At 45.0% G+C, this 26,662-nt stretch overlaps 1 protein-coding gene across 1 annotated transcript in view; it reads left to right on the top strand.

Moving 5' to 3' along the window:
- The window catches only part of LOC121282903 (carboxypeptidase D-like), a 122,144-nt gene that overhangs the window by 78,423 nt on the left and 17,059 nt on the right, over positions 1 to 26,662 (top strand). The window contains exons 9-12 of the mRNA XM_041196712.1: positions 5,478 to 5,578; positions 7,652 to 7,824; positions 11,152 to 11,336; positions 20,463 to 20,575. Of these exons, the coding sequence (XP_041052646.1) occupies positions 5,478 to 5,578; positions 7,652 to 7,824; positions 11,152 to 11,336; positions 20,463 to 20,575 (572 nt within the window). The remainder of the gene's footprint in view (positions 1 to 5,477; positions 5,579 to 7,651; positions 7,825 to 11,151; positions 11,337 to 20,462; positions 20,576 to 26,662) is intronic.

Genomic DNA, 26,662 nt, shown 5'->3' with positions numbered 1-26,662 from the left:
AGTGTAGACCCAATGGGCCGAAGGGCCTCTTCTGCACTGTGATTCTGATTCTGTGACCCAACAGTATTAAGTGCCTTTCAGGTACTTAAATGGCCATCGCTGGGCCCTCCCCAGGATTCAGGACCCCAATGGCAGAAGTCCCACCTGCCAAGAGCTACTGGTCACTTAAGGGTTGGCAGCTCTCCATTGCTCCTCAGTGGCAATACACTCACCAGAGGCCCAAGATTGCTGAGGGATCTCAGGCCAAAGGTGAGTGAGGGCAGGATGGGGATCACAGAGTGACATCACAGGAGGCGGAAGGAGCAGAGGTGTTGGAGGCAAGGACAGGGGGCTGGCCTTCAGTGCCCACCTCCTTCCCAATGCCAGGTCTCACTATCAGGCAATGAGATCCAGATAACTGCCCCTCCCCATCCCCACCAGGAAATGCTGGGCTGTCTCCAGGAGGCAGCTCCCATTTAATTCCTGAGCCACTACTGAATTTAGGTGGGCTCAGGGATAATGGATGTTAAGTGACTCATAAATGAGCCTAATTGACATCCCGCTGGCAGTGACCAAGAATCCTTTCCACCCTCTGAATTAATCAGGGTGGGGGTTAGATTTTCCTGTCGCCAGGATACTGACATGGGGCCTCTCCCATGATTAAGTGGGCCCGGCCCGCCTTGGTACCCACTGCAAGGGACTGCATTAAATCCAACCTTGATAAGTGCTCCTGACAGACAGAGTACAAATTTGCAAAGGATCCCTTGTGCGCACAGCCAACAGTCACCTAGAAAGGTAAAACTCTTTGATGGCCAGACCATTAAGACTATGAGCAGTCCACAGGACACTGATTGTATGAAGCATTCAAAAGGCCATGCTTTTAAAGAGGTCATCATCCAAAATGTATTTCAGTATCTCAGGGAGATACTAAAAGAAGGAGAGGGATTTATATCAGAAAAATAGGATTGGAGGAACAAGAGTAGGCCATTCAGCCTCTCAAGCCTGCTAAACCATTCAATGAATTTGTGGATGATCTGTACCTCAATTCCATCCACCATTATTTTGCCTCAACACATTGGCTAGCTAAAAATCTATCAATCACAGAATTAAAGTTATTAATTGAACTAGCTTCTCCTATTTCTTTGTGGGAGAGAGTTCCACACTTCTGCCACCCTTTGTATGAAGGAATACCTCCTAATTTCTTCCCTGAGATGGCATGGCTCTGATTTTAAGGGTCTGCTTCCTTGTCCAATACTCCCCCCATCAGCGGAAAATATTTATTTCTATCATTTCTATATTGCCATGATTGCCCTGAATCTTTAAGTGAAACAAAATGGGATGTTGAAAGTCCATTGGCCCATTTTAATTCAACCTAAAAGAATATTAGCCCTACTGTCTCTCCATCTACCTCTTCTAGAGTGAACCCTGTGTGCTGGTCTCGCCAACCATATCTGCTAATCTGTTGCAACTGTTGACCATGCTTTATGGAGAGAAATACTCCCTTTTATCTCTCTTTTCCTTGATAATTTTGATTCTGTGCCTTTTGTTACCCCGCTGTTTGCACCTGAAGTTCACCAGTTCTGTTTTTGATAGGTTTTAGCAGTTTCTTGAACTATAGGGGAGTCAAGGGTTATGGAGGCGGGCAGGAAGGTGGAGTTGAGGCCACAATCAGATTAGCCATGATTGTATTGAATGCTGGCTCGACGGGCCTTGTGGCCTACTTCTCCCCTTATTTCTTAAGTTCTCATAAAAGGTTTGGACAACAATAATTTGTGGGTAGAGCTTAGGAATAAAAAAGGGGCAACCACATTATTAGGTGTTTATTATAGACCCCCAGATACTCAGCGGGAAATTGAGGAGCAAATATATGCACAATTTGTGGAGGTGTGTAAAAACAGTAACAATAGGGTAATTATATTAGGTGATTTCAACTTTCCCAACATTAATTGGGATAGACATAGTGTTAAGGGCTTGGATGGAGTGGATTTCTTGAAATGTGTACAGGAGAGCTTTTTAGGTCAATATGTAGAGGGTCCAACAAGGGATGGTGCATTGCTGGACCTAATTCTGGGGAATGAAGCTGGACAGGTGGCTGAGGTGGTGGTGGGGGAACATTTTAGCAATAGCGACCATAACATGCTACAGCTTAAGTTTGTTATAGACAAAGAAATCGACAAGTTGCAAAAAAAAGTTTTGGATTGGGGGAAAGTGGATTTTAGTAAATAAGGCAGGATCTGGCCAAGGTAGACTGGGAACAGTTACTTGTGGGGAAATCTACAGAGGAGCAGTGGGGAGAGTTCAAAAAGGAAATGGGGAGGGTACAGGCTCAACATGTTCCCTCTAGGGTGATAGGAAGGAGTAACAAGCCCAGAGAACCATGGATGACCAGATATATTCAGGTTACAATGAGAAGGAAAAGAGAGGCTTTTAGTAGGTACAAGGGAAGCAAAGCAGCAGAGGCATTAGTGGAGTACAGACAGTGCAGGGTGGAGCTTAAGGAAGCAGTTAGGAGAGCAAAGAGGGGATATGAGAAAGCTCTGGTTGGTAAAAGTAGGGAAAATCCCAAGATATTCTATAAGTATATCAATGGGAAGAGGATAACCAGGGAAAAAGTAGGGCCAATAAGGGACCAAGGGGGCAATCTATGGGTGGAGCCAGAGGACATCGCTAGAGGGTTGAATAAATACTTCATGTCCGACTTCAAGCAAGAGAATGAGGATGAAGGTATCGATCTCGGGGGGAGACACTGTGAGGTTCTTAAGCAAATTGATATAGGGAATAACAAGGTATTGGAGGTGTTGGCAGGCTTAAAAGTGGACAAATCTCCAGGTCTGGATGATTTGTGTCCCAGACTTTTGAGGGAGGCAAGGGAGGAGGTCGCAGGGGCTCTGACCCGAATTTTTAATTCCTCTCTGGCCATGGGGGAGGTGCCAGAGGACTGGAGAACAGCTAATGTGGTTCCACTATTAAAGAAGGGTTGTAGAGATAAGCCAGGGAACTACTGGCCAATGAGGCTTATGTCAGTGGTAGGGAAACTATTAGAGAAATTTCTGAAGGAGAGTAGCTATCTCTACTTGGAGAGTAAAGTTGATCAGGGATAGTCAGCATGGCTTTGTCAGAGGGAGGTCATGCCTAACAAATTTTTTTGAATTTTTTGAGGAGGTGACCAGGTGTGTAGATGAGGGTAGTGCAGTTGCTGTAGTTTATATGGATTTCAGCAAAGCCTTTGACAAGGTCCCACGTGGGAGACTTATAAAGAAGGCAAAGGCACATGGGATACAGGGTAATTTGATAAGGTGGATTCAAAATTGGCTTAGTTGTAGGAGGTAGAGGGTGATGACAGAAGGATGCTTTAGTGACTGGAAGCCAGTGTCCAGTGGTGTACCACAGGGATCTGTGCTTGGTCCCCTATTATTTGTCATTTATATAAATGACATAGATGACTATGTGGGGGTAGGATTAGTAGTTTTGCAGATGACACAAAGATTGGCCAGATGGTTAACAGTGAGGTTGAGTGTTTTGAGCTACAGAAAGATATAGACTGGATGGTCAAATGGGCAGATAAGTGGCAGATGGAATTTAACCCTGAAAAGCATGAGGTGATACACTTTGGAAGTAGTAATTTGACAAGGAAGTATTCAATGAACGGCATGGCACTAGGAAGTTCTAAGGAACAAAGGGTCCTTGGCGTGTGTGTCCATAGATCTCTGAAGGCAGAGGGGCATGTTAGTTGGGTGGTGAAAAAGGCATATGGGACACTTGCCTTTATAAATCAAGGCATAGATTACAAAAGTAGGGAGATCATGTTGGAGTTGTATAGAACCTTGGTGAAGCCACAGCTGGAGTACTGTCTGCAGTTCTAGTCACCACATTATAGGAAGGATGTGATTGCAATGGTGGGGTGGAGAGGAGATTCACCAGGATGTTGCCTGGGATGAAATATTTAAGTTATGAAAAGAGGTTGGATAGACTTGGGTTGTTTTCGTTGGAGCAGAGAAGACTGAGGGGCGACCTGATCGAGGTGTACAAGGTCATGAGGGGCATGGACAGGGTGGATAGGGAGCAGCTGTTCCCCTTAGTTGAAGGGTCAATCACAAGGGGGCATAAGTTCAAGGTGAGGGGCAGGAGGTTTAGGGAGGATGTGAGGAAAAACTTTTTTACCCAGAGGGTGGTGACGGTCTGGAATGCCCTGCCTGGGAGGGTGGTGGAGGCAGGTTGCCTCACATCCTTTAAAAAGTACCTGGATGAGCACTTAGCCTTGAATGTTATAACGTGCTATGAGCCAAGTGCTGGTAAATGGGATTAGGTAGGTAGGTCAGGTGTTTCTCATGTGTTGGTGCAGACTTGATGGGCTGAAGGGCCTCTTCTGCACTGTGAGATTCTGTGATTCTGCGAAAATGGTCACTGATCATATTTTAAGGTTATTGATGAATTGTTTTTTTGACTGCTGAGCTGGGAAAGGTTCTGATTTACTACAATGCTTACTTACTCACTGATTTACTGACATACTCAGCACTGTCTGCGATCCCATTGTTCTTCCACATACGCTCCAGGCAAATGGAATGAGCGTCTTGTTCCTGGACTGTTCAGGCATGTGATTGAAATTCATTCATAATTTTAGACTGCAGCAGCTGTCATTGAACAGAAAGCCAATGGGATATAGATTGCACCTCATTGTGCCTGTTTTAAAGTGTAAAAATAAGCACAACAAAGCCCAGTTTTGGCGATCAAAGTCCCATGCCCCAAGGTCACCTGAAAATGCTAGAAACAAAACTGGGCCAGGCCATGTTTCAGGCATCTATGGCAGCTGCCTAAAACAGGTATTAGGTCCCATTCATTAGGGGCCAACTTAGCTGTTTTAAGTTCCCTTCACAGAAATTGTGTTCAATTCTCTTTTCCACTTCCCCCACTGTTATTCTGCCCCAAGCCCCCAACTATTCTTCCCCTCACACGCATGCTGGCCTGAAATTATTTACCAACAACGTCTGTAGAGATGTGTCAGGCTAGCATGTTATCCACATTTTTTAGGTGAGACCAGGGGCCTATATTCAGGCCATCCTTGGCCCCGTTGGTTCAGTCACATGTTACAACTGCATCACCCACTTTGATGCTAGCTAATTTCCATCCAGTGTCACAAATTTACTCACAGTTTGCAGATTCAGGGATCCTCCTCTGGGCAGATACTCGCAGCTCAGAAACATCCAGGAATATACCCAACCAGAGTGGGCAACCTGAGGTCTAAGTCAACATGGGTCAAGAGCAAATATCCTCTATCACTCCTTTAAACAGTCATGACAGTGCAGGGTCTATTGAAGGTTGTTATCCAAAACACCGTTGGGCAGAGTAGAGCATTCATAGAGTGAGACGCTGCGCTACAATGGAGGGTGGTAACACAGTTAAGCCTCACACTGTACATTTTGCTCATGTCAAATGAATTTTATGCTGTTGTTCCCATTCCTGAACCATTCCTTAATCACGTTTCTACTTTGGCTCTGCAGGTCGGGACCTCTGGGTGATGGTCATAACTGGGCACAATCCAAAAGAGAATCATGTTGGGAAACCCAATGTCAAGTATGTGGGAAACATGCATGGCAATGAGGTACAAACTTAGCTTCTCAAAGGGAAAAGAAACATTTTGTTTTAAAAGACCCCTGAGCAATCAGTCTCCATAGCAAAGATGAATGGAAGGCAGAAATGAGGAGCAAATGATTGAATATTAATCAGATAATTGTTTTCTGTCATCAATAGATGGGCAAATTTAATGTATGCCATCTTCATGAGACTACCACACGCCAAATTGTGTAGGATGCCACAAAATGATCTAGGAAGCACGCCTGGAACTAATTTTATGCCTATTTCTTATGTTTCTGAGTACTGGGTCATTTGTGGCTCAGTTGGTAGCAATCTTGCCTCTGAGTCACAGGGGTCCAGTTCTGCATTGGGACTTGGGTTCCTCTTACTGAATTCCACCCCTGAGGTGAGACTTGCTCGGCATGGGCATGGGTCAGAGAACCAGAGCTGTGTCAAAATCCCCTCTCCAATTATACTGAGGACCTGCACCAGGAACAAACCCTCACTTATATTTGTAAATAAAAGATGGTGCAATGCCTTTTCTGTGGGACAATTGCCAGCATTAGTCGCTACCACATTAACTTGTAAACATTCCAACAAGGACTGCTCAACAAGTACAATAGCCAAACAGTGCTGACTGTGTGATGTGCTATAAATACAACAAGCTTTTTATGTGATCATTTAGCCAGTTGCAAAACCTTTCTACAATATATTAAAACATTTACGTCTGCATGCACACCCTGTTAACCTTTTCCATTCTCAATTCCTCTGTCCACACATATAATGGAAAATACCCATGTAAATTTATCACACTAATTATGCCCTCCTGCCATTGGAGACTAGTAGATTTAGGAATGTATAATGAAAGTATAAAAATAAGGACAGAGCAGAGACATGCATATGATGATGTTATTTTCAATTTTGTTTGGTACGAAGAAGTACTTTGAAATTCATTATCCAGCTTAGAATAAACTTGTTCATTTTTGCTGTGGTAACAGCAGTGCTGTTCATCTAGTTTGTGCAGCTGCTAGTGTTTCTGGCTACGAGACATGCCAGCCACTATCACTTTAATACAATCTCTTTCAAGAAATCCCACTATTTTTTAAACAAATTTTAGAGTTGGCAACTTCATATTAGACAGAACTAAAGTTGAAACACTGTAATAAATTGGAGACTGCTTCACACTGATACCAAAAACAGAAAAAAAATCCTCACCTAAGAATGTGAGTACAAAAATGGAACACCCCCTCCCAAATATGAAATAATTCCTTAATATATTGTTTCATAGGACCAGGAATATTATTATGCCATGTAATGCACAATGTATCAATCTGCTATTTTATCACTTCACCAGTAGTGGTTGTGCCTTCAGCTACCTAGGCCCTAAGATCTGGAATTCCCTCCCTAAACCTCTCCGCCTCTCTTTCTCTCTCTCTCCTCCTTTCAGATGCCTCTTAAAACTTACCCCTTTTGGTCACATATTTCCATATGTGTCTTGGTCTAATTTTTTTTTCATAACGCCCTTGTGAAGCACTTAGGATGCTTTGCTATGGTGCTGTATAAATGCAAGGTATTTGGTGTTGCTAAGGTGCATCCATGACTGTAAAGCCAGAAACTCTAATTGTTAACAAACAGAACCTTAGTTCAATCAGAGTTCAACTGATACTTGGTGTAAGATTTTAACTGTGTTTTGCAACTGTTGCCAAGTGTGGAAACTACTGTAGATGTATTATCTGATTATTCATATACCAATAATATGTTAAAAATCCTACATCAAGTGCATATTGACTTCCTGTTAACACTTCCCCAATCATATTATTGATAGCACCTCTATTGTTATAAAGTCACCTAACCCCTGACTCACCATGAGTTACGCCACAGAAAAACGGTGGTAATTTATTAAAAGATGAGGGTAAGTATTTCCTGCAGGTGTGATACTTACTTCCTGCAACAATTTTCTCATTACACTTTACCCAGTCAAGTAATGGTGAGGAAACCGTGGGAAAACATTTAGCATTATCTAAATAATGTTGGTCGCAGTGACATCATGTGGTAGAAGGATTACTTTAAATCGCCTTAACATGATTTGTTTATCTGACAGGTGGTAGGCAGAGAACTTCTTGTACATCTGATCAACTACTTTACCACAATGTATGGTTTTGATGAAGACCTAACAACCTTCATTGACAACACTCGAATTCATATCATGCCTACCATGAATCCCGATGGGGCAGAGATTTCAGATCCAACTGATTGCTATGGGACAACAGGGAGGTAGAACTCTCCGTGTTAACATGTTTTAAGAGTAATAAGTTTTTAGGGCTTTATCTGATTAATCAACTGTGTACACTACTCAAACTGGTTTAAAATTTCAGATTAATTAATATATTCCAAAACATTTACGAATCAACGCATTGCATCATTTCTTTTTTTCATTTTTCAGACATTGGTGTTTCTTGCAAGTCTGTCATTCAGTATAAAATAAGCATTGTTCTCATATATTAATACTTTTTGCAGAGCACCACATCTAGTTTCTAAAATCAACTCCTAATTTTCACTCTGTTCAACAACTGTATACAATATATACTTGTGAGCTGAAATCATTCTCTGCAGTTCCAGTAATTGACATATGAACAATTTTTTGCAAAGTCGATCTGCCCACCATCTTAATGGGCTGTTAGGTCATTTAAACCACGAGCAGGATGAAGTTTCCTAAAGCTAATACAAATTAAATAAAAACTTTATTTTGAATTTAAAAACATGCCCCATCTCATGTGACACAGGTCAAAATTTTTACCTTGATGGGGGATGGGCAGCTGAACTCTGCTGCCGAAACGGGGCCCGCCACCATTTTGAGTGTGAGGGTCAATTAAGGCCGGCCCAGCAGCCTGCCCGACAGGAAGCGCTATGCACTTCCTGTGAGGGGGTGGGGGTTGGGGAGGGATTCCCCATCTGTCAAAGTGCGCACTGCTCCCTGAGACAAAGTGCTGTCTCAGGGAGATCAGTGACAGTGTCAAAAACATTAAAAATAGAAAAATATAAAAATTATTTACATGTCCCCCTCATGTGACAATGTCACACGAGATGGGAAATTTTAATAAAAACGATAGAAACTTGATTAAAGTTTATAAAAACGGACATGAAACTTCATCCCGCCAGTGGGTGAGGTTTCATGTATTATCAGAAGCCCGCTGGGGCCCCTGGCCTGCCCGCCAGCCTTAAGGTTGGACGGGCAGGTTGTTTGATTATCTTAATGATCCTGTCAATGGCCTCAATTGGCCATTGACAGGTCGGCGGGCGGGCAGCTGATTTCACTGTCCGCCCGCCTTCCTCAATATTTAAAGGGACCAGGATGACGTCGGGGGTTCCTCCCGCGTCATTTTCCCCTTGGCGAGTGGGCCCCGCCCCCAAATCGCCGATGGGAAAATTCTGCCCACAGTCACATGAGGGGACATGTTGCATTAAATTTTTATTGTCCTTATTAATTTTTTTTAAAAAGTGTTTCAATCTCCCAGGGGCAGCTCCGTGCGAACTGCACTCCAGGCCCGCTCTCCCTCCTCCCCCGCCCCCCCCACCCCCCCACCACCCCACCCACACAGGTAGCGCTGAGCGCTGCTGCTCATAATCCACGCGGGGCAGGCCTTAATTGGCTCGCCCGCATGAAATTGTGATGCGGAGCCGATCGGGGGTGGCAGTCGGCTTTCCGACTGCCCCCTTCCCCCCCCCCCCACCATTTCCACCGAGCCTGCCCAATGAGGGAAAAGTCCTGGCCTTGGTATTCTTGCAGATCTGTCCTGATGAATGCAAGATGAAAAGCCTCAACAGCATGTCTCATTTCTCAGCAATACTCTAGTTCAAATCTGTTCTCCCTTGTCTATTTTAAAGTAGCATTCCAGATTAAATTCTTACAGGCCATTTGCTACTTTATACTGAAGATCAGCTCCTTGATTCCACCTTTCCGAGCTAATAGTCCAAGTTTCTCCTGTCTTTCCTCATGACAGACCCTTAAGACTAGCGATCAGCCTTGGGGGCTCTTCTCTGCCCTTCTCCTATGTCTCCTTTGTTTCTTGGCAACAGAACTTGACCCAGGACTCAAGGTGAAACCTGATCAGTACATTGTACAAAAAATGCCGGTCGAGACTTTTTTCTGACTTCTTTTAGCTATTTTAGCCAAATAAATCAACATTCTTACAAAAGCAAAATGCTGTGGGTGTTGGAAATCTGAACTAAGAATTTAAAAAGAAGAACATGCTGGAAATACTCAGCAGTCAGGCAGCATCTGTGGAAAGAGGAACAGAGTTAGCGTTTCAGGTCAATGACCTTTTGTCAGATACGGCCTTTCTTTCAACGAACCATAGAATGGTTACAGCACAGAAGGAGATCATTCAGCCCACTGTGTCCATGCTAGCTCTCTGTGAGAGCAACTCAGTTAGCCCCATTCCCCCTGCCTTTTCCTGTGGCCCAGCAAACCTCTTCTTTTCAAATAATTATCCAATTCCTTTTGAAAGCCATGATTGAATCTGCCAACACCACACTCTCAGGCAGTCCATTCCAGGTCTGAGCCACTCTCTGCATTTTTCCTCACGTTGCCTCTGATTCTTTTATCATTCACCTTAAATCAGTCTCTTCTGGTTCTCAACACTCCCATCAATGGGAACAGTTTCCCCCTATCTACTTTCTCCAGACACCTAAGGATTTTGAAAACCTTTGTCAAATCTCCTCTCTTTCATTTCTTCTTCTAAAGCTGATGCAAGGCAAAGTGGAGAGGTAATAGGGAAAGAAACAAAAAAAATCAGGCCTAGAGGAGCTGTAAGTCGGGAGAATAGAGTCATTACCAACAGCTGCTGTCTGAAACAAATCAACAGAGTATTGGCTTTCTTGATTGCTGCTTTTCATTGGTTACACATGTTGGGGAAGAACTCTCTGAGTTATGGCCCATTTTGCAGAGCAGAATGGATTCTTTAAGGCAACAACCTCAAACTTGCCTCCTCAAAAAACTGCACTCCCTTACTCTTCCAATAAGCTGTTAGTCCCCTTTAAAATCCACTAGCAGTTCTTACTTCTCCATGCAAGTATGGTCATGGGAAGTGTCCAGCCCCTCTGACCCATTTCCCTCCGTTGGAGGGGTGGTGGCATAGTGGTATTGTCACTAGACCAGAGACTCAGGGCAGATGGCGGAATTTGAATTAAATAAAAATCTGGAAATCTAAACGCTCTGTTGTAAAAACCCATCTAGTTCACTATTGCCTTTTAGGGAAGGAAATCTGTATATGACCCCAGCAATGGGTTAACTCTTAAAAGTAGCACCTGAACAAGGCATAGGCAATATATGCTAGCCACATCCAATGAATGTATAAAAAAATTTCCTGTCCCAGATAATTAATCCTGCTATAAATGTTTAACGTGTTCAAGGCAAATGGAATTGTGCAACTTCTGAAATGGTAAACAGGCAGCTCACCACCACCTTCTCAAGGGCAACTTGGGTAATAAATGCTGGCCCAGCCAGCAAAGCCCACATCAAATGAATGAATAATATATGTTTTAAAAAGTAATGCAAAATGCTTGTTTGGTAAATTCACTCTGCTCTTTGTAACCCGACAGATACAATTCCAGACAGATTGACCTCAATCGGAACTTTCAAAATGTTTTTTCTAAACAACAACCAAAATATGAAAAGGAAACTCTTCTAATGATGAACTGGATAACTAGTGAGAACTTTGTCATTTCGGCAAACCTTCATGGAGGTGCTCTTGTAGTGAACTACGGCTATGATAATATACCAGATGGTAATAATTGTCCTATTGTTCATAGCATTGCTGTTAAATTGTTAAACCTATTTATATACAGAATATGGTCGTAGAGGAAATTGTTCAAATGACTAAGTGTTCCTCAGTTGGAATGATGTGCAGTAATAGTCAAACTCCAACTCATTTACCAACAATGTATTGAGGATTTTCCCAATTCTTGCTTAGGCACAAGGTATGAGGCAATCCTCTCATAGATTAGGCTTGTATTCCCTTAATAGTGGAAGATTGAGGGTGTAATCCCATTGAGGTATTTAAGACGATTAAAGGAGCTGATAGAGTAGACAGAGAGAAATGATTTCCTCTGGAGAAGGACTCCAGTACAAGGGAACATAACCTTAAGATTAGAGCCAGGCCATTCTGGGCTGATGTCAGGAGGCTCATCCTCACACAAAGGACAGTGAAAACCTACAATTCTCTTCCCAAAAAAACTGTTGAGGCTAGGCATCAATTGAAAATGTCAAAACTGAGATTCATAGATTTTTTATTAGACAAGTGTGTTAAGTGTAGTGAACCTTTGCAGGGGGAGGGGAGGGCTGAATGCAGTTAAGATACAGATTAGTCATGATCTAATTGAATGCTGGAATAGGCCTGAAGGCCTGAGGGACCTAGGCCATTTCATATGTTAAAGATAATTAAAATTAACTAATAACAGGCCTTTTGCTATTCCAGTTATAAAGCAAAGTAGACAGATGAATCTGTGGAAAGGGCCAAAGACCTTTGCTCCATATTGCTACTATGGCCAGGATTTCCCGGTCGGCGGGGTGGGGTGGGGTGGGATGGGGTGGGGTGGGGCCTGCTCACCAACCCGGAAAATGATACGGGATGACATCGGGTGGAACTCCTGATGTCACCCCACCCCATTTAAATTTTCAGGTCAGTGGAGGCTCAGCCGAATTCAGCAGTGCACCCGCTGACCTGTCAATGGCCTATTGAGGCCATTGACAAAGTAATTAACGTGATTAGTGGACCTGCACGTCCAACCTTAAGGTTGGCGGGCAGGCCGGGAGCTCTGGTGGGCATTGGAAAAAGCATGAAGCCTCATCCATCAGTGGGATGAGGTTTCATGTAGGTTTTTAAAAATGTAACAAAAGTGTACTTAAAAGTGATGGACATGTGCCAACTCATGTGACAGTGTCACATGAGGGGACATGTCAAGGAATTTTTTTTTTCTGTTTTTAAAATTTTTTTTATTGTGGAGCCGATCTCCCTGAGGCAGCACTTAGCCTCAGGGAGATGAGTGCGCTCTGTCACGCGCATGTGCGAAAGGGCTCACTCTCAGCTAGGGAATTCGCCCCGCTCCTGAACGTCCCCCCCAACGGAGGGAAAATTCTGCCCTATGTGATGGCTTCTGAGCTCGTACATTGTGCAGGAGCCAAATTAGAAAATTGAGAGACCTGGCTGGCACACCCCTATGCTGGTCTTTCTAGCTCAGAAACCAGGGGCTGAATTTTTCGTCACCTAGGTGGGTGCATGCCAGACCCGAATGGGAGTGAAAGAGTGCACGATGATGATATTTCACTTGGTGGGCGCATGTGGGTGCCGGAGCAGCACCCACCATTAATTGACAGGCCATTTAACGTCATTAACAATCCAATTGTCTGTGATTTTCCGTTGCCTGTGCAATTTTCTGCTCGTCACATAGGCAAAACCGGCAGGCGACATTTTCTCAAGCCTCATCCAATGGTGGGATAAAAAGAGACAGTAGCACTGCCAGTGTGAGTAGTAGGGAGCTTTGGAGATGGTTTGCAGCTGGTTGCTTATTGGCAGCTTCATCTCTGTTCGGGGCTTCATTCTTAGCATTCCCAGGCCACCTTTCAGGACTCATTGCTGTCTTCCAGGCCCCCTGAGGATTCAGACCATGTGGACCCTTCCAGCTATCAGACAGCTTTCCCTTACCCTGGTAATGGGGATTATGGTCTCTGCTGGAGGCACCTTCTCTGAGGAGGAAGAGAGGGGCAGAAGGGAGAGGAGGCTACGTGTCCCTAAGCAGCTTCCAGGGGAGCGACCTGTGGGAGGAGAGGCGCAGGCACAAGGGACGTAGGGCCAACAGGTAGTCCAAGATGGAAGGGGCTGCTGTTGACACCACTATCCTGCTGCCACGGTTTACAGGTGGTGAGACAGCTGCCTCAATATGTCTGAGGTGCAATGCCGAAGGAGGTTCCACCTCTAAGGGGAGGCCGTGACCTCTATTTGCCAAAGATTGGGCCTGAGATCAGCTCTGACTGAGTTGGTGGACACCCCATGCCAGTGGCTCTGAAGGACACAGTGGCCCTCAACTTCTATGCCTCTGGCTCTTTCCAGGGCTCAGTGGGGGATCTGAGTGGAGTCGCCCAATCAGCTGTCCACAGTTGCATCAAACTGGTGACAGAAGCTCTGTTCAGACAGGTATTGACCTTTATTTTTTATCGTACGGATGAGGCCAGCCAGGCTGAGTGAGCCAGTGGCTTTGCAGCCTACAGAATTTGACTACACCCCTTTGCAATCCTGGCCAAAAAAGAAAAAGAATACCTCTGTCTCTTTTCCTGTGTTTTCCTAATTCCTAACTGTCCCCCCCATTGGAATTTCATGTGCAATCCTCAGAATCTCATTTCTAAACGCCAATGGGATAACAATCTGATGCACCTCCCTCTAGCTTTCATGTGCTGAGACATGACCTGACCTTCACTTTCTCATCAAAGTACCTTCCCGAAGATAATAACATACTGGAATACATTTTGCTTCTGTTTCCGAATAAGCTTTCTTGCAAATCATTTTTCTGCAACTCCACTAACCTCTTTGAGTTAAATACTTCAGCTGAACTGTCCTGTTTTCCTTCCTCCTGAACAATGTTATCAAATACAGTGCCAGCTAATTGGATTTTGACACTGTATTCTGGCCTTTGAACTGCCTGCTTATCTCGTTTGTCTTGTTCTTCCCTAAGAACCTTTGATTTCATTACAACACAATCAGGAAACAATCCAGGATGCTCCTTCTGTAACACCTCTGTTGAAAACACTTCTGTGTGCTGCTTAACTAATATAGGCATCATCCACATTTGTGAGCCAGCTATATCATTATCCAGAATAAATTGGACCCCTGCAATGGGCATTTTTCCACCACTCCAACTGTAACTTTGCCTGGCCTCCATTTGTTCTTTAAACTTATCTTCCACAATGGAATAGATTTAGCATTCCATGAATGCCACTCATTATTACCTGCTCGTGCAATACTCCCTTTGAACAACAAATAACACTATCCCACAACATTAACGTTTGACTAGCCCCTGTGTCTCTTAAAATTTTAACATCTTTACCTATTCCACCCCATACACATTGAAACACTTTCCCTTCACACACAAAATCTTTGAATATTTCTGCAACCTATTCCTCAGAATTCTCTTGAGTAAACTGTGAACATATTCCCACTTCTTTACCTATCACTGATACTCCCTATTTCACCTGTACACAAACCATTGGTTCCTCCTGTGTCTGAACCTCAGAACTCACAGTACTTTTACTTCCAGAACTTTTCTGTTCCCCAACAATTCCAACAGATTTTTCCTGCCATCTTCAACATACAGGCTGCATGTGCTCCACCTTATTAAAATGAAAACACCTCAATTTTCAAATGTCACTTCTACCTTTAGCACCTTTTTATTCAGAGAAAAAACTTCCTGGGAACTTCCAGCCACTCCTCTTCCCTCACTACCTACCTTCCTTTCACCTTCCCATTTTTTATTCCTTTCCAATTTGAAAGGGTGACAAGAAAAAAGGTTTAGCTCTAATGAGCTAACTCATAATCATCAGCTATTTCTGCTGGTTGTTTTACAGAATCAACCCTCTATTCCTCCACGTGAGCTCTCACTGCCAAAGGGATTGAATCTTTAAATTATTCCAAAAGAATTACTTCCCTAAGAGATGCATAGGTTGTCTCTATTTTTAATGCCAGTATCCACTGGTCAAAATTACTTTGTTTTACTTTTTCAAACTCAGTATATGTTTGCCCAGACTGTTTCTCATATTCCTAAACTTCTGCCTGTATGCTTCAGGAACCAACTCATATGCACTCAAAATAGACTTTTTCACCACATCATAATTCGCCAACATTTCTTCTGATAGCGAAGCATCTACTTCATGCGCCCTACCTCGCAACTAATAATAACGTCCAGTTTTTCTGTGGCCGTTTCATCTGTTTAGCTAGCTTCTCAAATAAAATAAAGAATGCTTCAAAATATCTTTTTCCTCAAATTTTGGAAGAGCTTGTACAAAATTAAACATTTCCCCACTGGGGTCTACTCTAGAGATAAATCTTTCCTCACCTACTGGTGTCTCTTTCTTAATTGCCAACATTTTCAGTTAGAATTCTCTATCTCTCTTTTTCACTTTCCTCCATCTCTATCTTCACAATTTCTAATTCCCTTTTAAAAGCCATTTCGCTGTCCTTTGCTTCTAATTCAAGATTTTTTCAGTTCCTTTACTTGTTCAAATTCAAGCATTTTCATTTGTAACTGAAATTTCACTACTTCCAGCTGTGACTCATTATTGCTAGATTTCACTTCCAACTGTAGACGCTGTGCTACTTTTAATTATATCTGATTTCCTAGCACCCACAGGTAACCCCAATTTTAACTTATCTGCCAACTCAGTTAACTTACTTTGGTTATTTTCTCCAACCCAATCAGAGTTATCTCTTGTACTCCCAGACAAGTCTTAGCAATTGCCAAAGCCATCTTGCAGTCTCACCACTACTAAAATACCTCACCAACTCCTGAATTCAAAGTGCTTCTCGTACTCGTAACCTTAAGATTCACCAGTTTCAAACCAATCAAGGGATTAGAAATATTTTTATCCCGCAACAGCCCCCAATTGTTATGACGCAGCAGTTTGGTAAAGCTGAGTTATTTAAAAATCCCAGAGGAAAACTTTAAACAACTGGCATAACCTATATTTTTAAGTGTTATGTTTGAGATGCAATTCTAAATTCAGGAATCAAACCACCTGTTCTTGAGAGATTTTATATTAAACTAAATGAAACATTTTATTAAATTACAACACATTAAACACATATGCATGGCTACAAATCACTACTACCATAACTTTTAACAAATTCCCAAACTGATTTCCATTAAGGCAATAGCAACCCATAGACTTCAAGCAGACACCAGGCAAAGCATTTTCACTTTACAAATTCAAAATGAGATTCCTTTCACTTTGGTTCTTGTGGAGACAGTTGTAAGCTTACAACTGCTTTGATCCTACATTGCTTCTGCCCTGCACACATAAAACTGCTGTCTGTTATACCCAACACAGTTCATTAAATGTAAATTCTCATTTTATCACTAGTCCCTTTGAACTCCACTTCTTCTAACAAAAAAGCCCCTTTCATAGTACCAATTTTATTAGTAATATAAACATATTGCTTGGTCACTGCTAACTACGTGCCAGATTTCACCCCCTTTCTTGAATGCTCTATTCAAAAAAAATGCAAACACATTCTACCTCTCTGTTTACATCTCAAAACTAGTACATATCAAAGCACCCAGACTAGTTGGCTTTAATCCAATTAAGACACACCCACAGACTAAACCTCTATTTTAAAAGAAAAATAATTCCCAATAATATACATTAATAGCTTCATGACAATGCTGCGCTCTCCACAATCTGGCACTGGCAAGGAGGGACCTACTGGAGGAAGGGGATCTTGATGCAGCTCAACAGGCCACAGATGATGAGTCCTGTGGTGAGTTCAAAGATGAGCACGGTGAAGAGAACACTGAGGGCATGGAGCCAAACCTTGGTAACCTCCAGGGAGGCAGGGACACCAGGGATGCCTTGATCCAACACTCCTTCAGCTAGGCTACTGAAGATCAACTTCAAATGCATGCCAGGTGTGCCTCCTCCATCCCGGATCTCTTAAAGACCCTTTCATTTGAACAGAAAGAACACTCAGCACCTCTGTAAAAAGTTCAGAGCCACGTACATCCAGCATTATGTACTTTTGTACCCTGCACCAATAAACCAAAAAGGTGGAATATACTCAGGCCATGATGACAAAAACTAAATTTATATCGTTTTGACAATAACAGACTATTTACATCAACTCCTCTGGCCTTAAGTCCCAGACCAGTATACGTTAATTAAACATAAATGAACATAAAATCACCCATAACTTGTACCTATGATGCTCACGGTGCCTTTAACTTATGCTTATGAGTGCTACATCTAGGTGCTCCCCCCTTGCTGACACCGGCATTGGAGACAGCCTGCTAACCTGCTGCCTTGTTGGCCTTGATGACCTTGGCGGTTGTCCTCGGGCCAGTGGAGCCTGTGCTGACCCAGCCTGGGAGGAAACGGCCTGTGCCACAACTGGCATCTCCCCTGTTGCTGCAGCTTCATCAGATGCTGCGATCACTGGCAGAGGGGCAGAGGAGCTGCCATTGTCATCTGGAGCGCCCTGAGGAGCCCACGGAGATGACAGGCAACTTGTGCGCCAACATGAGGTCACTGTGGTCCTCCCTGCGCACTACTGATGGACGGGCACCTAGTTGGGATACTGGGTGCCTTGTCCATCTCCCACACTGACACTGACTGCCTGAGGTCAGTGACTGTGTGAAGGGTTGTAGGTCCAAGTGCAACCCCAGGAACCCTTCATTCTGTCCCTGAAGCTGCCTCTTCATGAGAGTCACCTCTCTCAATGGAGGAGGCAGTGTGCTCACCCATGGTGGTCAACGCAGTGCTCACACTCCGCAAGAACTCCTCCACAACAGAGACCATGCCACGCATACCCTCATGGATCACCACCAGATCCTCCCGCACATCTCACTGGACATCCAGTATCTGCTGCCTAATGGACAACTCCAGAGGTTCATCATCAGCCTTCAACTAAGCATCGTCCTGATCTCCAGCAGTCCTCCGACTGTGGGTGCCCTGGGCAGTCTCTGCCTCCGCCTGCACCTCAAATGATTGTGAAGTGCCCTCATCAATGTGCATTGAGATACTATCCGCCAATCTAATGTCTACCGAGGAGCTGGTTCCTGCGGTGGTGCCTCGGAGAGTGGGTGTGACACAGGTGATAGTGAAACCCGTGGTCCTCTGGCATCAGGAATGGACCTTCAGGGTCTGCAGATGGGACACACGCTGGCAAACCTAAAATGGAGATGAAGGACGTGTCATTAGTTAAAGTCATCACACTGTCACTGTGCATGACAGGCACCCTGGTGAGACAATGGAGACCTGCATCACAGTACCATCATCTTCCAATGATCAATGGCATCACAAGGTTTGAGGCTCGCATCAATGATGAGACTGCACTAGAATGGTTGCACAATCCAAAAGTCTCACCTCTGTGCACTGCAATCTTACATTCGTCTGGCACCCCCGCCTCTCTACACTCGGTTGCACAGAGAATGTGCCAGCTCTCCAGCTCCAGGGCATCTTGCTCGAACCGGGAGAGCATCAGCAGGTTGGGCGGGCTTCCCACCTGTATGGGCCCTCTCAGCTTGGTTATGGCTCATCTTCTTCTGAAAGGACAGAGGAGCATTGATTAGTCCACTGTCTACCTGCAGCGCCATTGCAGCCTGGCCAACCCCAGCTGAGGAACACCTCGCAGGGCATATCTGAGTCATGGCCCTCGAGCCGCAAGGCACTCAGTCCAAGCAGTTAGGGCTCACCCCCTTGGCCAGCTCCGGCGTCATTGAACAGTTGGCACTCAGACTCTAGCACCCCTGAGCTCCACAGGGGGACGGCCACACCTTAACACTTCTGCACACTGATCCATGCCAACACGGCACTCACCCTTCCTGAGCGCAGCGGGTCCTTGAAGCGCTTCCTGCACATGTCGTACCACGTCATGGCTGCTCACCCCGGGCTGCCACCTCCTCCCATCCCCTCTTTGTGAGGCGAGATGGCCTCCTCCTCCCATCTCTGGGGACAAGGGTGTGCCTCCAGGTAGCCACCTCCTCCAGCAGGACCATGAGGCACTCATCCGTAAAGCGTAGGGCTGAGCGCCCACCCGACCTGCCCTCCCGCCTGACATTTCCTACCGCACTTCAGTGCACCTTCAGACCAGCAGGCAAGCGTCTTTCCCTTGCGACCTTTCTGGGGTTGCCGGGGCCTTCTTTATATCGGCTGCCGCGTCACCATTGGACCTGACGGCAAACAAGCCCCCTGCCCTGTTCACCCCTTCCCAGCCAGTGACGAGCCGCGTTTCACGCTGGGCGGGCCTTAATTGGCCGCCAGTGTGAAATCCCCATCGGGGCACGATCACGGGCAACGGGTGGTTTCGCAGCTGCTCCTGGGCCCACCCGCTGCCCCGCCCGACGAGGGCAAAACCCTGCCCCAGTTGAAAGCCTACCTTCTTGGGGGAACACCTAGAGTGCTGCATTGGACATCCATTCGGATTGATCAACCATCCCAGATTTTCCAGGACTATCCCATAATTTGGCGTTTTGTCACAAGTCTTGAGTAAAGCCTCCCCTGGATGCGATTTGCACTGGATTTTTTTCTGCTGGAGCAGTCTTTCCATCTGCATCTGCTTCGTGGCATGTTGATGATCTGTGACCAGGGCTGTTTGAGCCAGCAGTATTGTGCAAAATACAAGGACTGTCTAGCCAGCCTTCAGCACCTCTACTTTCAAACTCTCAAAATGCTGTTGCCTGGCCAGCACCAGCCCCCTCTATGCTCACAGATACCTAAGCAACAACACCCCCCACCAACCACCACCAACCCCCCAACCTCCTCGATCCCATCACCTTGGCCACTTCAAAGCGTCCTTCATTTTTTCAGTTGAGAGTTGGTCCCCTCTGGTTTGATGGGCCATGCAATAGTAAACCCTAAAAAACACATCTACTGTCTGTGAAATTACCCTGTGAAATTGAATTAACAATCTGATTCAGCATGAACACAACATCTGGCTTAAAAACGAAAGCTATACTACAGGATCAGAGCTGTATTCTCCACAGAATTGGTATCCGGAAACATCATTGGCTTTGAATTTGGCTTTTGAAGTATTTTACCCAAAGTTTCATTTTCTGATTCTATGGTCCTTTCTCTTTATCATGTTTTTTTCCAAATAAATGCTGGGCAGTAATCATTGACACTATGCTCTATCTGTCTCTTCCTAAACTAGAGTATCATCGCTATTGGCACACTTATGAAGACTGGTACTATGGCCGACTTGATCCTGAAGAGATTCACAAACATCTCACACCTGATAATGACGTCTTTCTGCATATCTCAAAGGTGAGTCCATTTCTTCCCACAGAAGATAATTGATAAGAACAAATAAGGGCTCTATATCCATGCCTTAGTTACCTCTTGACTATTCCAATGCTCTCCCAGCTGGCCTTCCTCCTTGTACTCTCTAACTTGAGCTCATCCAAAATTCTGCTGCCTGTCTCCTAAATCACAGCAAGTCTCGTTTGCTCATCACCCCTGTGCTCACTGTTCTATACAGGCACATCATGATTTTAAAACTTTCATCCTTGTTTTAAAATCCTCATCCCTCCATAGCTGTATAACTCCCACCAGCCTTCAAACCATCTGAGATCCCTGTGTTCCTTCGACTCAGGCCTTTTGCACGTCCCCAATTTTCATCGTTCCACTCATACCTTTAGCTGACTAGGCCCTAACCTCTGGAATTCCCCCTCTAAACCTCTCTGACTCTCTACAACTCTTTCCTCCCTTAACTCACCTATTGGATGAGCTTTAGGACACTTGCCTTAATGTCTCCTATTTGATAACACTCCTATAAAGTGCCTTGGGATGTTTTAATATGCTAAAAATGCTAAATACATGCACATTGCTGTTATGTTTGAAAACGTGAAAACAATTTAAAGCTTTATTAAGTTATGCTTACTTAATTAAGCCACAAGCTGAAACAGAGGCATTACCCTGGTCAACAAATCCTAAAATGAGGGGGGATTAAATTCAATAGTACCCAAAAAGGTCAGGGACAATTAACCCATGCCCATCGACTGCAATGCAGACAGCACAGCAACTTCATGCTGTTTGCTCATTTTATTGATTTCAGCATCCAGCTAGTGCTAACTGAACTGTTGATTAGCTGGACATGTCACTTAAAGCCAGTAGTTCTCATAGCTTTTTGGTTGGAGGAGTTTTCCCAAAATATTACCATATAGCACTCATAACATGAAAGTGCTACATGTAGCGAGTGCTTTAATAATGGGCTTTTAAGAAAATAGCTATTTACTTTCAGATATCAGTGTGTGTCTGCTTGTCACTGCAGAGCCTGTCAATCCTTGGAATGATGTTTGACAATGATGCTTTTGTAAATGATTGAGGGCTATTTTACCCAATCAACGCTCTCCAGCAATTGATCTCTCATCAATCAGAAAAAGGGGTGGGATCATTTGGTGGATCTTTAACAACAACAATAATGAATTGTATTTATATAACATCTTTTAACATAATAAAATGTTCCAAGATGCCTCACAAGACCCTTACAAAGCAAAATTTAACACAGAGACACATGAGATATTAGGGCAGATAACCAAAAGCTTGCTCAAATAGGTAGATTTTAAGGGGTGTCTTAAAGGGGGAAAGAAAGGCAGAGAGGTTTATGGTGGAGATTCTCGAGCTAAGGGCCTGGGCAGCTGAAGACATGGCCATCAATGTTGGAACAATTAAAATTGGGGGTGCTCAAGAAGCCAAAGTTAGATGAACTCAGATATCTATGAGGGTTGTGGGGCTGGACGAGATTACAGAAATAGGGTGGGGTGAGATCTTGGAGGGATTTGAAAGCAAAGGTGAGAATTTTAAAACCGAGGCATTGCTTAACTAGGAGCCAAAGTAGGTCAGCGAGCGCAGGGGGTGATGGGTGACTCAGACTTGGTCTGCGTAAGGGCAGCAAAGTTTTGGATGATCCCAAATTTGTAAGGGTAAAATGGGGGAGGCTGACCAGGAGTGGGTTGGAGTAGTCAAGTCTAGAGGTAACAAAAGCATGGATGAGGGATTTTAGAGGCAGGGCTGGAAATAGGCAGCCTTGGTGATGGCATGAGTATGTGGTCGGAAGCTCATTTCAGGGTCAAACATGACACCATGTTTGCTAAATTGGCAGAGTAGTGGAGAGGACACAAGGAGGCTGCAAAGGGATGTAGATTGGTTAAATGAGTTGGCAAAGACCCGGCAAATGGAGTATAATACGGGAAAGTGTGAAATTGTCCATTTTAGGAGAAATAAAAAAAGGAGCATATTATCAAAATAGTGAGAGGTTGCAGTGCTCTGAGATGCAGAGGGATCTAGGTGTCCTAATGCATGAATCGCAAAAAGGCTAGTATGCAGGTACAGCAAGTAATTAGGAAAGCTAGTAGAATGTTATCATCTATTGCGAGGGGAATTGAATACAAAAGTAGGGAGATTATGCTTCAGTTATAAAGGGCATTGGTGAGACCACATCTGGAGTACTGGAGTATTGGTCTTATTTAAGGAATGATGTAAATGCATTGGAAGCAGTTCAGAGAAGGTTTGCTAAACTAATACCAGGAATGAGCAGTTGTCTTATCAAGAAAGATTGGATAGGCTAGGCTTGTATATGCTGGAGTTTAGAAGAGTAAGAGGCAACCTGATTGAAACATATAAGATCCTGCAAGGTCTTGACAGGGCTGATGTGGAGAGGATGTTTCCTCTTGTGGGAGAAATTAGTACTATGGCCACTGTTTAAAAATAAAGTGTCTCCCATTTAGGAAAGAGATGAGGAGAATTTTTTTCTCTCAGAGGGTTGAGAGTCTTTAGAATTCTCTTCCTCAAAGGGCTGTGGAAGCAGAGTCTTTGGGCAGAATTCTCCCATCCTGCCTGTGGCAGGTTTCATGGCAGACAGGATGGGAGAATCCAGCGGGAGGCAAAAAAATCAGAAACCCTCCATTGTAAAAATAGGTCACAATTCTCCCGATGGTGTTTTCATGACAGGTCGGCTATTTTGCCAACTGGTGGCGCAAGTGCCATTTGTATTCATTAGCATATCATGAATGCTCATTAAAACAGCTGCTCGCTGGAATCTTGCCACGCCTTCCAATCTCCTATCATGCCAGCAGAAAACTACATTGGTGTCAAACCCGTTTGAAAAGGGGTGGCATGCACAAGTCAGATCTCAGTTTGCTGGTAACTTCGAGGTGAGTGGAACATACCTGCCATAGGGTGGCGCCGGTCTTGTTGGGATGAACGCCACTCTGCTGGGGCTGTCTGTTCGGATTGCTCCTTCTCTTTGCTTTCATTGTCCCGAGGAACACCACTGTGCTGTGGCACTCAAGCAGGCCTCCACTTTCAGAGACTAGCACTTCAATGGGAAGTGGGCTGGGAGGCAAGGGGTCAGGCTGACCAACACAAGGGGTAACAACGGGGAGGGAAGGCTGTGGAATGGCAGTCAGGGGGAAGGGTGAACACCAGGGGCGTCTTTCTGGGGTTGCCCTCTAACCTCTTGTTGCTGCCGGAGTGAACAGGAGTCTGCTTAGAAAGAAAGGAGAAAGACCTTTTTGCGATGAAAGCCACTTAATGCCAATGGCTTCATTAACACTGTTAAAGGGCCACTCAGAACTCAGTGGCTTCACATCACAATCACTGCATCTCAAGTATAACACATAGGAGCGTAGAATTTGGGAATGCAGGCAATAGTGAGGGAGACACAGCTGTATCATATATGTCATTGCATCAAAGAAGGCCTGTCACGTGTTTACCAGATGTGGCACTCCTAATGGAACAAAGGGCATCCACTCATTGACCATGAGCAACTGATTGGTCATTAATATGCCACATCAGAGATTGGAGTAAAGTGCTAGATTGGGTCAATCATCTCACTTAAACTTTAGCATCCCATGCAGGGCTCAAGATGTTACATCTGTGATGCCATCTTGATCACCTCAATGTCTGTGCTGGTGTCTCAGGGACAAGGCGGCATCAGCCAGCAAGTAAGTAGGGCAGGGAAAGCTATGAACCCTTATAGTCTCCAAACGTGTCATCTCCTGAGCTTTACTTTCTTGCCCCTTGAATCATTAGTGTCTTCAAAGTTTCCTTTCAAAGAGAAGGCAAAAGTAGAAATGGATCCAGGGCTCAGTGCTGCCTTTGTCAGGGTCCAAATGCAATGGAGGAGACGAAGGAGGGAGAGGTGACTCCGCTCGCAGCACCAGCAGGAGGGACATGGTGAAGTGCAGCCCGAGCATGAACAGGAGGGTTAGGAGGAGAGACCCAGACAACAGGGGCGACTCACCAGACCTAGGGTTTATCGTCCAAGAGTCTCCTATTTACAAATAAGCGAGAGGCAATACCGTGCACGTCTGTGTTTCTCCCGAGCTCTGGTACATCACATACGCCACATTCTTCATGAAAACCTGAAGCCACGTGGAGTTGGAGGGTATCCCCTGCCAGTTGGTTTGAAGCTGACCGCTGCACTAAATTTCTTGGCCCCTGGTACTTTCCAAACATCAACAGGCATCCTGCATGGCATCTCTCAGTCCACAACACATTGATGCATAAAGGAAGTCACAGATGCCCTTTACAGAGAAGCCCCATCATTATGCCAGGTTTGGTCTGGACGAAGATAGCCAGGCTGCGAGATCCACCGGCTTCGCCATCATAGAGTGCAGGATACAGTAAACTACACCCATGTGGCTATACGGCTCCATGGTAGCAGGTCCTAATGTTTATAAACTGCAAGGGCTACCATTCCATCAACGTACAACTGGTGTGTGATCAGCAGAAGCACATACTGTATGTCTGTGCATGGTACCCTGGGAGTTGCCATGATATCCAGGTCACTCCCTGAGATTTTCGGTGGGCCATTACATCTGCAGGGATGGCTGCTTGGGGATAAGGGGTACCCACTGAAATTCTGGCACCGGTGTGTCGCCCTCAGTCATTCCAAAGAGAGGTACAACACTGCTCACAGGTCCACATGCTCCCTTGTAGAGCAAACCATAGGGCTTCTGAAGATGCATTTCAAATGCTTGGACCACTCAGGTGGTTCATTCCAATACACTCCCAACACGACTTCCCGCATCATCGCAGTGTGTTGCGTCCTTCACAATCTAGTTCTGCAAAGAGGTGACCCCCTGCCGGAGGATGACCTGGAGGAGGATGACAGCTCATCAGAGGATGAAGATCTGGAGGCCCAGGAACCTCAGGATGCTGCTGAGGGTCAGTATGAGCGTGATCACGCCATGGAGGAAGGGAAACATAGGCGACGTGATACATTAATCACTGACAGGTTCCAGGAATAGTCATGAGGGAATAGGGCCACATCTCTCCTAGCCCTCAATGCCATCTTCTTTAAGCTCAGGGGATATCCACCTACTTGCAGTGAGAACGAGTCCCACATTCACACTTGCCTCATGAATCTCCAGGCCATGATCTTTACTTTGGTCAGTGAGGCCCTGTGAGTGTGCTCACTCTGGGAACTGAGAGCCCACTTAGGAACAAGATTGATACGAGAGAAGACTTGAAGCCTTTGCCACCATCTAATTTTGCAAACACTGCTGCAACTGAGATGTGGACATGCCTAGGGATCTCCACCTCCTGTGCATGTCTTTTCTTCTGCCACTACCACTGAGGAGGTACATATACTGCTAGATTATCAATGCTGATGAGCTGCCCTTGTTCAATGGTGCTCTTTGAGGAAGATGAGGGAAAAACGCTTACATCAAACACTTCCAATAAAAATTTAAACACATCTCCCTGACATCACACAGGGGTGCAGATACTAGTTCAACTGATGTTGACATCACAGGAATGTGAGTCTCACAGTGGGACACTATCACTGAGTGGGAGGAAGGCAAAATCTCGAAGTAAGAGGACTCCAGAATCACAATGCCTTCAGTTGACTGGAACATTCACATAAGCATCAAATGTAGTTACACATCTAGCACACCCATGACCCAAAAGTGACATCAATTTTTCTTAACTTTCCTAACTCTGGTGCTGTGCCTGGGTGCAGCCCCAATATCCGCAGCAGAGGTGGGGGCAGCCTGCTGACTGCTACAGCCTGATGTCTGTGATGACCTTGGCAGATGACCTCTGGTGGCCCATGGCCTGGAAAGCCTTGGCCTGATAAGGGTCACTAGCTCAGGGACAGAAGGGGCCTGAGAAGCTAGAATGGATGAAGTCACAGGCAGAGGGGGCTGTGGGCAGCTAAACACCCTTGGAGTGCCTTGAGAGGAGGCCCCCAGGGTGTCCGGCTGATGCTCAGCCTCCCTATGGGTGTCCGAGGGCCCCGCACTGCCTCCTGCAGGAGACAGTGCACTTGTCTCCATGTTGCCTACATCCTGATAGTGCCCACCAGGGTGTGTGGCCATGGAGTGCAGGGCCTAGCACAAATCTGGC

The sequence above is a fragment of the Carcharodon carcharias genome, chromosome 10 (genome assembly GCF_017639515.1).
Source record: "Carcharodon carcharias isolate sCarCar2 chromosome 10, sCarCar2.pri, whole genome shotgun sequence".
NCBI lineage: Eukaryota > Metazoa > Chordata > Chondrichthyes > Lamniformes > Lamnidae > Carcharodon > Carcharodon carcharias.
This window is presented reverse-complemented; position numbering and strand designations above follow the sequence as displayed.